The following is a 16161-nucleotide window of genomic DNA, read 5'->3' as shown; positions in this document are numbered from 1 at the left end:
GCACCGATTATCTCTGAGAAGGCACAGTAATCTTGTTCCCATATTCAAGTTGCAAAGCATGGCTACATAACAAAGGAAGGGAGGGGGGAACGGAGAGTTGGAGCTAGCAGCATCTGAATACAGTATGGTTTTTACCCAGGAGTCATTTCCTGAACCAAAGTTTGGGACTAGACTAATAAGACATAAAGCAGACTTGACATACTGCCCCCCCTAAGCCCCCTCTACCGCACGGGGAGGGGGCCTGGTTGTTTCAGGTTCCGGGACTTTTTGACTGGTGAAGCAACGGTCGGCCATGGCAGGGGCGGACCCTGCGGGTGGAGGATGCCAGCTGGATGCCCCGGGTCTCGACGGATCAAACAGCAATGAAACACAGGGTGGATTTTGCCCAGGGCGGGTGGCAAGTCTAGTTCCACAGTCACTGCATTTATCACCCTTTTTACCCGGAAAGGCCCCAGGAATTTGTAGGCCAGTTTCCGGGAGGGCTGGGTTAGAGGTAGGTTCTTGGTTGACACGAACACAGAATCCCCCACTTTAAAGTCTCCCGCCGGGACATGGGATTTGTCGTACTGCTTTTTGTAGGATTCTTTAGCAGCCTCTTGGTTTTTCTTGATGATTGGCCAGCTGTTGCTCGGCCCCTTCCACCACTGCTCGAAGGCGGTGTGAGTGTCTTGAGTTGCCCCCCCTGGGAGTAGAGGGAGGGGCTTCCCTTCGTAACCGAACACTGTGGAGAAGGGTGAGGCTTTGGTGGAACTCTGCATGGTGTTATTGTAGCAATATTCAGCAAAGGGGAGCAATTCTACCCAATCAGACTGGCGTTGGTTAACGAAGCATCTTAGGTATTGTTCTAGCACCCCGTTAACCTTCTCCGTCTGTCCGTCGGTTTGAGGATGATAAGCTGAGCTCAACCCCTGTTCCATTCCCACTAACTTACAGAACTCCCGCCAGAAGGTGGCAACAAACTGCGGCCCGCGGTCACTAATGACCTTGTCCGGGAACGAGTGTAATTTTATCACGTGATCAAAGAATAGGGCCGCTAGTTTCTTGGCCGTGGGTAGTTGGGCGCATGGAATGAAGTGGGCTTGCTTTGAGAAAGTATCTACCACCACTAGGATGACTGTCTTCCCACGCGAGGGGGGAAGCTCCACTATGAAGTCCATTGACACTATTGACCACGGCCGCTTTGCTGTTTCGAGCGGCTGCAGTAAGCCGGGCGGTTCCCCCCCCCCCTGTTTTTTGGCCATTATGCATACTGGGCAGCCTGTGACAAATTCGGACACATCCCTGCGGAGAACTGCCGGTTCACCAGATGCAATGTTTTTACATAGCCAAAGTGCCCTGCTATCTTGGAGGAGTGACACAATTGCAGGATTTCCCTTCTCAAGGGCTTGGGCACATAGAGCTTTTCTCCTTTGTACCACAGCCCGTCCTTTCCCTTCTGCACCCCCTCAGGCTGCTCGTCTCCCTTCCTGTCGGTTTCCACTGCAATGCGCTCATGGTTAATCCCTCCTAGTTCCCTCTTCTTCTGGGAGCGGGTGGTGACCATGGCCGCCACTTGGGACGGCGTAATTAAAGAGTCTACCACCTCCTCCCTTTGGCTCTCGTGCTGCGGGAGCCACGAGAGCGCGTCAGCCAAAAAGTTCTTTGTCCCCGGGATGTGTCTAAGGGTGAAATCGAACTTCGAAAAAAAGCCCTCCCACCTGATTTGTTTTTTGCTCAGCTTTCTTTTCCCCGTTAGAGCCTCTAGGTTTTTGTGATCGGTCCACACCTCGAAGGGAAGTTTCGCCCCCTCGAGCCAAGACCTCCAGGTTTTTAGGGCGAACATGACGGCAAACGCCTCTTTGTCCCACACCGACCAGTTGCGCTGGTCATCTGAAAACTTTCGGGAGATGTAGGCGCATGGTCTTGACTTCCCTTCCCCATCCCTTTGCATGAGTATGGCTCCTACGGCCACGTCGGAGGCGTCGCATTGGACCACGAAGGCCCTTTGCTCATCGGGTGGCTTAGGACCGGTTCGCTAGTGAACACGCGCTTCAGGTGATCGAATGCGTTTTGGCACTCGGTTGTCCAAATTAGCCTGGCCCCAGGCCGCTTGGCCTCCGGCCCCTTGCCTTTCATCTTTAGGAGGTCAGTCAAAGGCAGGGCGATCTGGGCGAACCCCTCTATAAATTGCCTGTAAAAATTTGCGAACCCGAGGAACAATTGGAGCTGTCTACGTGTCCTCGGGGGAGCCCATTCCAATACCGCTTGGACCTTTGCTGGGTCCATGGCCAGTCCGCGCTTGGACACCCGAAAGCCTAGGTAGTCTAGTTCTGTCCGGTGGAACTCAAACTTAGACAGTTTAGCATACAGTTGGTGCTTTAACAGGGTGCTGAGCACCTCCCTCACCAATTTTACATGCGATTTTTCGTCTTGTGAGTAAATAATGATGTCAACCAGGTAAACCACCACCCCCCTGTACAGGTATTCTCGCAACACATCATTTATAAAGTTCATGAACACCCCCGGGGCCCCTTGCAACCCGAACAGCATCACCAAGTACTCAAATTGTCCCATCGGGGTGTTGAATGCCGTTTTCCATTCATCCCCCTCCTTGATGCGCACTCGGAAGTAAGCATCTTGTAAATCCAGTTTGGTGAATATACTTCCCCCCACCACCGTGCTTAGCAAGTCCTGAATGAGGGGGATGGGGTAGGCGTTCGACATGGAAATCGCGTTAATCCCGCGAAAGTTCGTACAAAGTCTAAGCGAGTTGTCTTTTTTCTTCCTGAACAGCACCGGGGCGGCGTGGGGGGCTGTGGCTGGTCGGATGAACCCCCTCGCCAAGTTCTGATCTAGGAACTTGCGCAGCTCCTTCTTCTCCGCCCACCCCATTTGATACAGTTTGGCCCGGGGTAGGGTTTCTCCCGGGATTAGTTCTATAGCACAGTCCGTGCTCCGGTGGGGGGGTAATTGGTTGGCCTCCTTTTCACTAAAAACTTCCATCAGGTCTCGGTATGCCTCAGGGACTGAATGCACCTCCTCCACCGTCACGCAAGCCCTCTCTTTGGCCGCGGGGGCTTTCGGCCCCCACGCCGGGTTCCAGAGGTGCGGTTTGCACCCTGGGTCTAGGAATCGGATGGTCTGGGCCCTCCACCTGATTAAAGGCTCGTGCTTCTCCAGCCATCCCACCCCCAGCACTACCGGGTACGAGCACGAGGGTGCAATTACAAAGAATTCTTGGTCCCAGTGCTCTTCGATTCCCATCGGGCAGGGTTGCGTCTCGAGCGTGCAAGGCTCTCCGCACATCACCGACCCATCCATTTGCTCAAACAGCATGGGGTGGGGTAGCTGTGAGCTCTCTAGTCCCAGGGCCTCCACTACTTTGGGGAAAATCAGTTCTCTGTTACACCCCGAGTCTATGAGGGCCCGTATCTGCATGAACCTCCGGAGTTGGGGTTCAGCAATTTTACAGTCACAAAGTACAATTTCCCCGTTACTCTCACCTTCAGCGGCGCCTCATCCCGATCGACCTGCTGCCGGGCAGCCTTCAGGGCAGCAGGTTGGCCTCGTTTCCCGCCGGCTCTTTGATCCAGGCTAGGTCGGCCAGCTCTGCCGAGAGGAGCACCTCCTCCTCCTGCAGCTCCTCTTGCACCGCTGCCGCGCTGCTCCTCGCCGCATCCTTAGGGCCGCCGGGCGCCTTCTTTGGGGTCGGGGCGGTCGGTTTCGGTGGGACTGGCGTCGCCCGCGGCGGCGGGGGATGTGGGCAGTTGGAGGCCAGGTGGTTCGGGTCTCCACATCTGAAGCACCTGCGGGGCCCCACCGGCACGGCTGCTGCCGGCTTCTTCCCTTTGGGGGGCTCGACTCTCGGGGGGCCCCCCTTTGCCTGGGACTTCCTGGACTGGTGCTGGCGGAGCATGGCCACCCTCTTGAGGTTATTCTCCACTTCCCCAGCTAGCTGGATCCATCCCACCAGGGTGGTCGGGCGCGCTTGGGTGAGGGCCCGGTCCAAGATGCTCGCGTTCAACCCGTTCGTGAATTGCTCGATTTTCATCACTTCGTTCCAACCTCGGACCCTGGCGACGTTGGCCTGGAAGTCGGCGGCATATTCTCGGATGGGTTGAGCCCCCTGCTGCATGTCTTGAAGGGCCACCAACGCTCGGGACTCTTGCAGCGGGTCCTCATACTGGGTCAGCAGGGCTTGGAGAAAGGTGTGCACGTCGCCAGGATCGGGCTCCTGGTCTCGCACAGGCTCACGTACCACCTCTTGGCCGACCCCCTCAGCTTCGACCCCAGGTAGTCAACCCGGCTGAACTCATCCGGGAAGGAGTGCCCCCAATAGTGCATGAAGCTGTTCGCCTGGATCCCGAAGTAGTTCACCTCCTCCGGGTCCCCATCAAACGTAGCATCCAACTCTCTCCCCACATTCCGCGGCCCCGCCGGGGGTGCCGGGGCCTGGGGTGCCGGTGCCGGAGGTGCACCGGCCCTCGCTGGGGGGGGAGCGGCCGCCGCCGTAGGTTGACTGGGGCGGCCTCTGGTCACCGTGGGGGCCCCCACCGGCCGTCTGGAGGTTGTTCCGCCCATCGCTCTCCCGAGTTGGATCGTCAGGTCACGGACCTCGTCACGTAGCCCACCGAGGGCCCCATCGATCTCCTTCCGAACCATCGAGCGGAACAGCTGGTAGTCCTCCTCGTCTTGGTCCTTGAGCCTCGGCTCTCCGCCGTCGGCCTTTCGGCCCCTGGCCCCATCGCCTCCGTCCTCTCCGACCTGGACAATGATGATACTGTCCGCCTCCCCCGTCTCCCTGGAGCTCGAGCTAGCGGCCTCATTCCCAGCCATCTGGATCGGCCTGGCGTGGCGGTTCAGGATGGCTTCTCTGCGCAGCGGGGCCTGGTCCATGATGGTTGTCGAGGTCCTCGGTTGATACTGCCTTGGAGACAGTACTAGTTGGAACTCGGGGGGGGGACTCCGCAGCTCTCCTGGGGTCTAGGACGTGCCACGGGGTAGCTCCCTCCGGTCCCGCATCGGGTGGGAGTTCTCCGTTGCCTGGAATCTGGTCAGCCATCGGGTTTTTCAAGTTGCCGGAACGGTTGAACCCCTCAAAGGGGAGTCTCTCAAAATGTCAAGTCTGATGTTTCAATAACGAGACCTTCTTGATAAAAGTTTCTAGTTTATTGTAACATGTTGCAGGACTTGTAGACAAAGATTGAGAGACTGGCGAGCATATACAAAGAGCAAACATTTAAGGTACAAATCAAAGGAATTCCTTAGGGTGGGGCACTCTATGCGGGGCACATTCACACATTGTTGTTACTTTATCGTTCTCAGGCCTGGCTGGCCTTGGGCACTTCCTTAGCACCGATTATCTCTGAGAAGGCACAGTAATCTTGTCCCCATATTCAAGTTGCAAAGCATGGCTACATAACAAAGGAAGGGAGGGGGGAACGGAGAGCTGGAGCTAGCAGCATCTGAATACAGTATGGTTTTTACCCAGGAGTCATTTCCTGAACCAAAGTTTGGGACTAGACTAATAAGACATAAAGCAGACTTGACAGAGGGAGGATGTAAATATGCCTGAGGGGAAAGATAACCGGCATGTGAAAGTAACAAGTGCAGGGATGAATGTAGATTTATTATGAGAAGTAGTTTGTAACCCTAGTCTTTGATGTATGTTCATAAATACCAATGATTCCAGCTACTCGTTATCAGTTGCAATGAACATGTGCAGAGACCAACATTGTTGTAATCAATAAATGAAACTTAGTTTTTGAACAAAGCCAAGTCTGATCATTTTGGATACTTCAATTAATCCTTTGCTGACACAGGGGGCCAACGAACTACCGCCCCACAGAGACACTGACTGTACCATTGAGTTGATGCCAGGGCAATCACTCCCTAAAGCCAAACTATACCCGATGGGATGGGCGGAGAAAGCGGAGCTGCGCAAATTTCTGGACAAGAACTTAAAGCAGGGTTTTATTAGGCCGGTCATGGCCCCCCACGCAGCCCCAGTTTTGTTCCAGAAAAAAAAGGACGGCTTGCTTAGACTTTGTACAGACTTTTGCGGGATAAACGCGATCCCAACTTCCAACGCTTACCCCATCCCCCTCATTAAAGACTTGTTAAGTACTGTGTCGGAGGGGAAAATTTTTACAAAGCTGGACTTGAGAGATGCGTACTTCCGGGTGCGCATAAAAGAGGGGGATGAGTGGAAAACAGCATTCAACACACCACTGGGGCAGTTCAAATACTTGGTGATGCCATTTGGACTACAAAGGGCCCCTGGAGTGTTCATGAGCTTCATAAACAATGTGTTGAGAAAGTTTTTGTTTAAGGGGGTGGTGGTCTACCTGGATGACATCATTATTTACTCGCAAGACAAACAGTCCCATGTGAAATTGGTGCGGGAGGTGTTAAGCACATTGTTGAGTCATAAATTGTATGCTAAGCTGTCAAAATGTGAATTTCATAAGACAGAGCTGGATTACTTGGGTTTCCGAGTGTCCGCTAGGGGGTTGGCAATGGACCCGGCAAAAGTGTAAGCCATATTGGATTGGGCTCCCCCGAGGGCACATAGACAGCTCCAATCGTTCCTTAGGTTTGCAAATTTCTACGAGATGTTCATACCGGGGTTCGCCCATATCATGCTCCCCCTGACTGAGTTGTTAAAAACCAAGGGAAAAGGCCCAGAGGCAAAACGGCCGGGAGCACGTTTGAATTGGACGCCAAATTGCCAGTCGGCATTTGATAAATTGAAGCGGCTGTTCACAAGTGAGCCGGTCCTGAGTCACCCCAATGAGTTTAAGCCCTTCGTGGTGCAATGCAACGCCGCCGATGTAGCCGTCGGAGCCATTCTCATGCAGAAAGATGAGGAAGGGAAACTGAGGCCCTGCACCTATATTTCGAAAAAATTCACGGCGCAGCAAAGGAACTGGTCGGTGTGGGACAAGGAGGCGTTTGCAGTAATGTTTGCACTGAAAAGGTGGCGGTCTTGGTTAGAGGGGGCGAAAGTGCCGTTTGAAATATGGACCGACCACAAAAATCTTGAAGCCCTCACAGGGAAGAGGAAGCTGAGTGAAAAACAGATCAGGTGGGCAGAGTTCTTTTCTAAATTCGATTTTGTGCTCAAGCACATCCCGGGCACGAAAAACTTTCTAGCTGACGCGCTGTCCTGCCTGCCCCAGCACAATAGTCAGAAGAGATAGTGGACTCTTTGATTCCGCCCACCCAAGTGGCCGCGATCGTAACCACCCGGGCACAAAAGAAACGCCAACTACAGGGGTGGGGGACAGAAAGAATGGCGGTAGAAATCGAGAAGGAGGGGGAGGAACGGCCAGGGGAAATTCAGAAACAGGAGGATGGGCTATGGTACAAGGGAGAAAATCTATACGTTCCCAAGACCATGAGATCAGAAGTGCTACAGTTCTGCCACTCCAATAAACTAGCTGGGCATTTTGGGTATGTCATAAGAACATAAGAGAAGCCATGTTAGATCAGGCCAATGGCCCATCCAGTCCAACATTCTGTGTCACACAGCGGCCAAATATATATATATATATATATATATATATATATATATATATATATATATATATATATATATATATATATATATATATATATACACACACACACACACACACACACACACACTGTGGCTAATAGCCACTGATGGACCCTGCATTTGGTTAACAGAGAATTTTGGTGGCCCTCCATGAAAAAGAATATATTCGAGTTTGTGTCCACTTGTCCTATTTGCATAATGGCCAAAAGAAGGGGGGGGAAACCCCCCGGATTACTCAAACCGCTGGAGACCGCCTCTAGACCCTGGTCAATAGTCTCCATGGACTTCATTGTGGAGCTACCGCCCTCTCATGGCAAGACAGTAATATTGGTAGTAGTAGACACTTTTTCCAAACAAGCCCAGTTCATTCCCTGCGCCCAACTCCCCACCGCCCAGAAACTGGCTTACTTGTTTTTCAACCACGTAGCCAAACTACACTCAATCCCAGACAAGGTGATTAGCGATCGCGGCCCACAATTCGTTGCCAACTTCTGACGGGAGTTTTGCAAACTAATGGATATGGAGCAGGGGTTGAGTTCCGCCTACCACCCTCAGACGGACAGACAGACGGAACGCGTGAACGGGCTATTAGAGCAGTATTTAAGATGTTACATCAACCATCAACAATCCAATTGGGTGGATCTCCTCCCTTTCGCTGAATACTGCTATAATAATAGCATTCACAGCTCCACTAAAGCCTCGCCATTTCAAACAGTGAGTGGATATGAGGGAAAACCTCTCCCTTTACTCCCAGGAGGGGGCGCAAAGAAGGAACCAAGCCTGTTCAATCAGTGGTGGGGCACACTGACTAAAAGTTGGAAGGAAATACAGGAGAACCTGGAAGCAGCCAAGGAGGCTTACAAAACACAATATGACAAAAGCCATGTCCCCGCTTGGGATTTCAAAGTAGGGGACTCGGTATTTGTTTCCACAAAAAACCTTCCACTTAACCAACCGTCCAAAAAATTGGCATATAAGTACCTGGGTCCTTTTAAGATCAAAAGGGTGATAAATAAAGTTACAGTAGAGCTGGAGTTACCAAAAATGTTTAGTAAATTACACCCTATCTTTCATTGCAGTCTTCTTCGGAAGGACCCTAGGTGTTCCCCTTGGCATCCTTGGCCGGAAGCACCTCAACCTATCCAGATGGGGAACCAGAGTCACCATGAGATCCAGGAAATCCTGGACTCAAAGATTAAACATGGGAAGCTGTACTATCTAATCAAACGGAAGCATTTCCCTCCTAGTGAAAATGAGTGGGTAGCAGAAAAAGATGTGTCAGCCCCGATCTGATTAAGAAGTTTCTAACTAAGCACCCTCAGAGACCGAGAGGGGGGCAGTATGTCAAGATCGACGGATTATGACTAAAGACTGGGGGATCTTAGCCTAAGTATTAGGCCTGGTTAAAATCATAATGGATTCACTGCTGCTAATGTTCCACCCTTAGTTACTTCCCTTCTCCCTTTTCTTATTTTGATTTGCAACTGTGTGAAAGAAATAGTCGGCGCCTTCTCAAGGCCTGAGGTGGGAGGAATCCTTGCATGATAATGCCAGGACAGGAGGCCAGCTATTGCCCGAGAAAGTATCTGGTAGTTATGTGTGAATGTTTCCTCATGAACCCTCCCCCCTGCAGGAATGTTTTTGAAGTATATCTTAAAACCCATGTATCAATGTATTGGTTTCATTCTTAGCAAGCTAGAGGCTTGCTCCAGAGCACCGGTTATCAATAAATGTAGTCTTAGTATCAACTTTGACTCATTCTTGAATCCGTAGACTTGACAACAAGCTGAAGGGTGAGAGCTAAAGGGTTCTTGCCCTGTGGCTTTTGGCCTGAGGATCCTGTAGATAGTTAGAAAAGTTTGCATTATGCCTCACCCTTTTTGGAACAGGTAGCCATTTGGTCTGTTCTATGAGTTCCAGGGTACAACAACACACCAAGGTGCAAATCCCCACTTGGGAAGTGCTGATGAATGCCCATGGACCATTTCCTGTCACCTGTGGGAGCGTGCCATGTTTGTCTTCCCTCTTTCACAAGAGGACCTGCAGAAGATATGCTGCTCTTCCCTGCGGATTCTCTTTGTCCTCCCGCCTGCCTTGCCTCCTCCCCATCCCTTCTCATCCTCTGCTCACCCGCTCCACCTCCTTCCCATCGATTTTCTTCATCCTCCCACCCATCCTGCCTTCTCCCCGTCCCTTCTCGTCCTCCACTCACCTGCCCTGCCTCTTCCCCCCCCCCCGATTCTCTTCATCCTCCAACCCACCCTGCCTCCTCCCCATCCCTTTTCATCCTCCACTCACCTGTCCCGCCTCTTTCTTGCCAATTCTCCTCTTAGTCTGCCATATGGGTGGTGGGGCGCAGTACCGCGCAGGGGGGGAGATGGTTGGTGAGTCTGCTTGGGGCGCCATGCACCCCAGGGCTGGCCCTGATTAAGAGTGTGGACTTTAATCTGGGAGAACCAAGTTTGATTCCCTACTCCTCCACATGCAGCTGCTGGTGTGACTTTGGGTCAGTCACAAGTTCTCTCAGAGATGTTATCTTAAGAGCAGTTCTCTCAGAGCTCTCTCAGGCCCACCTACCACACAGGATGTCTGTTGTGGGGAGAGGAAGGGAAGGAGATTGTAAACTGCTCTGAAACTCCAAGTGAAGTGCAGGGTATAAATTCTCCTCCTCTTCCTTCTTCTGTCTCACAGTGTGGGGACCAGGACAGGTGCCCTGGTTGTCCATTGGCTAAGACTATCCCCGAAGATGTTAGTCTGACACCCTAACTGCTACACCACACTATTTTCTCCTCCAGTCCACAGCATCATCAAGGATTCTCCACTCCCCCATTTTCCCCTCATGTCCACCCTGCAGCATTGCCACTTGAACCCTCACAACCTTCTTTTGTCTATGTTCCTGAGAGGAATTGGAAGACAGTTTACAGCAAGCACTTTGATATAGATATGACCATAGTAATAAACAGGCAGAGGAAACCTTACTTTTGGAACATGAGAAAAGCCAACTTGGGCATCTGGCCGAAGGACTCTGTTTCCACCTGGCTAAGGATGTGGGAATCTCGGCAGTTCAGTTCCTCCAGAAGGGGGGTATACACAAAGACAGCCGCATTGAGGCTCCTCAGATGGCTCATTTTTGTCAGATGGAGAGATGTCAGTCTGGGCAGGTCCTTGAGCCACTCCAGACGAACTGTGGGGAGAGAAGGAATGTTTAACAGCCTTTGTGATATCGGAGAAACCTGGGAAAGATCAGACTTTAAGGGATTCATATAGGCCAATTTCAATCACCAATATGGATTATCGAATATTTGCAAAGGTTATGGCAATGAGACTCAAAAAATGTATTGCACAATTGATAGGGAAAGAGCAATTTGGGTTTATGCCTCAAAAATATTTAGTAGAGGCAGTTAGGAAGGTGATGGGTATGGTTTATTTAGCTAAAAATAAGGATTTGCCGCTTACGCTTTTGGCGTTGGATATTTATAAGGCCTTTGATTCTGTGGATTGGACATACATGAAGACTATATTTCAAAAGTATAGGTTTGGGGAGAAATTTCAAAATATGATTGAGGCAATATATTCTAAATCTAAGGCGTTGATAGGAGTTGGTGGTTCAGTAGAGGGATATGTTCAGGTATTGAGTGGTACGAAGCAGGGATGCCCTTTATCCCCTATGTTATTTATTTTAGCATTGGAACCGTTAGTGAATAAATTAAAAAAGGATAAAAGAATTATAGGCTTTGAAGTTCCAGGGAAAGGGAAAATAGATGGGAATCTCTTAACAATGTATGCAGATGACATGATGGTGACAATTAAGGATGTGGAGCCCGCAGTGGCACCTTTAAAAAAGATACTACAGGAATTTGAGGAAGTGTCAGGGTTAAAAGTGAATTTTTCAAAATCTTCAATGATGTGTGTTAATGTAAAACCAGGGTTACAATTAGCAGCTTCAAAAATTTTGGGTATTCCCATAGCAAATAAAATGGTGAAATATTTAGGGGTTAATATTCCTAGGAATATTAAAAAAATATTTGAGTATAATTATAAAAAAATCTGGAGTGGAATTCAAGTTAAAATGAGAGACTGGAGGAAGAGGAAGGAGTCAATTAGTACAAGGAATGCCATGGTTAAAATGTTTCTAGTTCCTAGGTTGACTTATTTATTTTATGTATTGCCTTGGCATATACCAGAATACGTACTGAAGAGATGGCAAGGAGATATAGATAGATTTGTTTTTGCATCAAAGAAACTAAGGACAGCCAATAGGTATAGATATTATGGTATTAAAGATGGGGGATGGGGGATTCCCAATATAATTTACTATTATGATGCATATCAATTAAGGCACTTAATGATTTGGTTGGAGGGAGAGTTAGGAGAAGAGCTGAACGGGATAGAAAAGGAAAATTTAGAGGTAGTAGGAGGAAAGGAAAGTTTATTTGATAGAACGAAAAGGAGGAAGAAGATAGGTGATAAATTATCAACCTTTATAGGGCCCAGTAGGGTATGGGAGAAGTGGAAGATAGAACTCGCTCCGGAGATATCATCTATTATTAAAATGTGGTACTATGATAAATTTGCTCCATTAAGGGGATCACTGTCAAAGGAAGTAGGAGATAAACTGAAGAGGATTACGATTCAAGAATTGAAAGAGGTTTGGGGTACTGATGGGGTGAAGAAAGAGGAGTATAATATTTTGAATAATATTAATTGGTTGTTAAAAAGTCAAATCTCCTCATTGCTGAAGGAGGAAGAACTTAAAAATATTGGTAAAAGAATTAATACTCCCTTTGAAAAATTGGTGAAAGAGTATAGAGAAGATAAGTCAAAAATAGTTTCAAAATTGTATAAGATTTTATTAGGTACAGGGAAATCCCCGAGAGAATTTTTGAAGGAACATTGGGAAACAGATATTGGAGATAAAATTTTAGATGAAGATTGGGAGAGGATGTTTAGATTACCTCCCTTTGTTACAACATCTAGGTTAGTGCAGGAGCAGGGATTGAAGATGATACAGAAATGGTATTATACACCCATTAAGATGTATTATATTTCTAAATCAGGGAGTAAAAATTGTTGGAGGAAATGTGGAGAAATTGGAACTTTCAGTCACATGTGGTGGGATTGTCCCTTAGTGAAAAAATTCTGGATGCAGGTTGGCATAGAGATGACAAAGATTATGGGATGGAAAATAAGTATATCCAAAGCAATGGCAATTATTAATTTGGATGGTGTGGGATTAAGATCAAAAGAGGATAGTAAATGGATTAATTTGATGTTAGTAGCAGCAAGACAAGTGATAGCAAGGAATTGGAAAGAAGCTGAGGAATTGACAATTAATCACTGGAGGGATAGAATGAATAGTATAATTATTTTGGAGTATTTAACGATGAAGATACGAAGAATGAATGGATTAAAGGTTAGGGAACAGGAGGAGGGATGGTTTAGGAAGATGGTGAGATATTTGGAAAAGTTTAAACAATTTAAGACGATTGGTTGGTTAATAAGAAAATGAATGGATAAGATGTTTAAATAGAGTGACGGAGTTGTATTTGGACGGAATGTTAATGTTAATGTTAATAGTTATAAATTTATGGATTATTATAATGTATCTATGGCCTGGGACTCTCACAGAGGTGGATTGGTGGTGGATTGGAATACATAACAATAAAATTTTTTATAAAAAAAAAAAAAAGTGATATCGGAGTTGAGGAGGGGTGTGACACTAAGTACAACCCCTGTGACCCATTTTGGAAAGTGACTTGGCTGCTGTCTGACAAATCCCAGAGAGTTTGTAAAAAAATAACAACCCACAACCCACCAGTAGTATGAATTCATGGAACTTGTTTTGCAATGATTTATCACTCATCTGTCTAGCTCAGTTTTGCTTCCTCCATGTGACAGTAGTACAACTTATTATTATCTGAAGGGTGACTTTATGGCTCAGTGGCAGAGCATCTGCTTTGCAATCCCAGATTCAATCACCCATAGCCCCAGTTGTTTTCTCTTACTCTATGTAGTTTATTTATAGCCTGCCTTTCTCACCAAGACACAAGGCAGATCAAAATGTATTTAGAGAATACAGACTGAAAGGATCAGGAGTAGGTAATGTAAAAAATCCTCCACCTGGGACTCTGGAGAGCTGCTGCCAAGCAGAGTTGCCAACTCTGGTTTAGGAAATTGCTGGAGATTTGGAGGAAGTTCCTGAGGAAGAGTGGGGGGAGTGGGGGAGACCTCAGCAGGGTATATTTCCATGGAGGTGTCCCTCCAGAGCAGCTGTTATCTCCAGAGGAAATGATCATCTGGAGATCAGTTATAATTCTGGGTGATCTCTAGACCCCACCAAACATCTGCAGGCCTTGTAGAAATCCCCATTGCCTAGGGTTGCCAGTCTCCAGGTGGTGGCTGTAGATCTCTCAGAATTACAATTGGTCTCCAGGTGACAGAGATCTGTTCCCCTGTAGAAAATGGTTACTTTGGAAGATGGACTTCATGGCATTATATCCAGGGCTTTTTTTTGTAGCAGGAACTCCTTTGCATATTAGGCTACACACCCCTGATGTAACCAATCCTCCTGGAGCTTACAGTAGGCCCTGTATTAAGAGCCCTGTAAGCTCCTGGAGGATTGGATACATAAGAGGGGTGTGGTCTAATATGCAAAGGAATTCCTACTACAAAAAAGCCCTGCTTAGGTTCCTCCCCTCCCCATGCTCCTCAGGCTCCATCTTCAAAATATCAAGGAATTTACCAACCCAGAGGGAGCAACCCTACATGCCCCCCACATCTGACTGTGTTTTGAGCTTCCCACCAAAGTTTTCCTACTTACTTCTCTCCAGGAAGGTTCTGCTGAGGTCAAGCACACCAAGAGTATTTCCCACCGTCTCGGTGGTGTCCCCCTGCAAAAAATTCACTGCAAAGGCAGAATCCCAAATCCCATCACTGCCATCTTGTCCCAGCAGAGTGGAAGACAGATTCAGGGACTGCAGCTGAGGATAGCAGGAGAAAGCAAAGGCCTGGATTTCTGCGATGGGATTCCCAGCTAGAGACAGTTCCTTGAGGTCCCTCAAAGTGGAGGCATTGCAGGCCGGCACAGAGGACAGCAGATTGAAGCTCAAATCCAGGGACTGCAGCCTGGCCAGACTTCCGGCATCTCCCCACGTCACTTGTCGGATCTTGTTCTGTCTCAAGGAAAGGGCCCGCAGCTTGGGAAATGAGGCTGCTTCCTGGCCATTGAATTCAGGCAAGAGGTTGTCACTCAGGTCCAGATGTTCCAGAATCTCAGGCAAGCATGATGGGAAAGATGCAAGATTTCTGTTCTGCAGGTGCAAAATGGTCAACCTCTGAGCATTCAACTCTGCACAGGATAAGTTGCTGGAGAGACTGCCATTTGCCTTTGGAGGGTTCTGCAGAATCAGCTGGAAAAAAGGCTGCAGATTCCCCTGGGTGGCAGAATCAGTCTGCTCTGTGGGCCTTGCTGGCATTTCCCTTACAAGCAGAAGCACACAGGCCAAGAGGAAGAACATGACTATCCTTTGAAGTACTTCCTAATTGGAAAAAAATAGCCTATTTTAAGAGAGCAGAGGAGAACACCAGGTTGAAGGTTGTGCTGTCCACATTTGCCACAACAGAAAAATCCCCCCCTTCCCCATTGTTCAAGCATAACTAATTAAAGGGAGGAGCTAATGTGCTCTGTGTTACACCTAGGGCTGCCATCTTTCAGGTGGGTAACAAAAAGAGGGAAAAAGCCATGGAAGATAGAGAGCTAGGAGAAAACCCTGCTTATATAATATAATTCATCACTAATTAAGCTAGCGTAATATATTTTCATACAAGATCCATTGCTGTGTTCAGACCATGAGGAGCAACAGTTCTGAATTTATGAATAAAAAAGGATTCTTTTTGTAAGAGTAATTTGTGCACCTCCTTAATATCAAAAGGGTTAGAAAATTGCAGTTTAAACACAATGCCACATTTCAGATCCTTAGGGTCATGATTAAATTGTATCATTGTCAAGTCTGCTATGAATTACTCAATACCTGTATTAAGTTTGGTTCTGAAGTGAAGGAGTCTGGGTACTTTACAGTGTACACCGATTGCTGCTAGCTCACTTTCCTGCCCCCTCACTAGAGAGGCCTTTGTTGTGTAGTCTGCTTTGAAATGCTAACATGTGAATAAGATAATGGCACCTTCCCAGCCTTGTTCTCTGTGGGAGGATGGGGCGTCAAGGCTTCGGCCTGGGAATGAAGGGAGTAGCATCCTAGTGCGAAAATGTGTTGCATAGATTACCCCCACCGTAGGAATTCCTTTGATCCATACCTTAAATGCTGGTTTAGTGCCTATGTATTTCAGTCCTTCAATCTCTGCCATGGTCTCTAGTTCTGTTTACAATAAACTTGTTACTCTGTTTCACCAAGAGACTCGTTATTGAATTCAGCCGACTTGACAATCATGTGATTCACAATTGGTGCCTCTGAAACTTTTAAGTTTAATGCGTGAAAGATGCTCTAAGAAGCGTACTTTAAACAGTCTTATTGAGGATCCGATGTAATAAAGAGAAGGAGAACAGGGACATTGAACATAATAGATGATACGAGAAGTCTCACAATTGGAAAAATGTTGTAAACGCC

The 16161-nt window shown here is 48.0% G+C and overlaps 1 protein-coding gene across 1 annotated transcript in view; it reads right to left on the bottom strand.

Moving 5' to 3' along the window:
* LRRN4 (leucine rich repeat neuronal 4) overlaps positions 1-15057 on the bottom strand; it is a 31684-nt gene extending 16627 nt beyond the window's left edge. The window contains exons 1-2 of the mRNA XM_060234477.1: positions 14361-15057; positions 10520-10724 (exon numbers count right to left, since the gene is read on the bottom strand). Of these exons, the coding sequence (XP_060090460.1) occupies positions 10520-10724; positions 14361-15057 (902 nt within the window). The remainder of the gene's footprint in view (positions 1-10519; positions 10725-14360) is intronic.
* Positions 15058-16161: the final 1104 nt, after the last annotated feature.

Source organism: Heteronotia binoei, chromosome 1 (assembly GCF_032191835.1).
Source record: "Heteronotia binoei isolate CCM8104 ecotype False Entrance Well chromosome 1, APGP_CSIRO_Hbin_v1, whole genome shotgun sequence".
NCBI lineage: Eukaryota > Metazoa > Chordata > Lepidosauria > Squamata > Gekkonidae > Heteronotia > Heteronotia binoei.
This window is presented reverse-complemented; position numbering and strand designations above follow the sequence as displayed.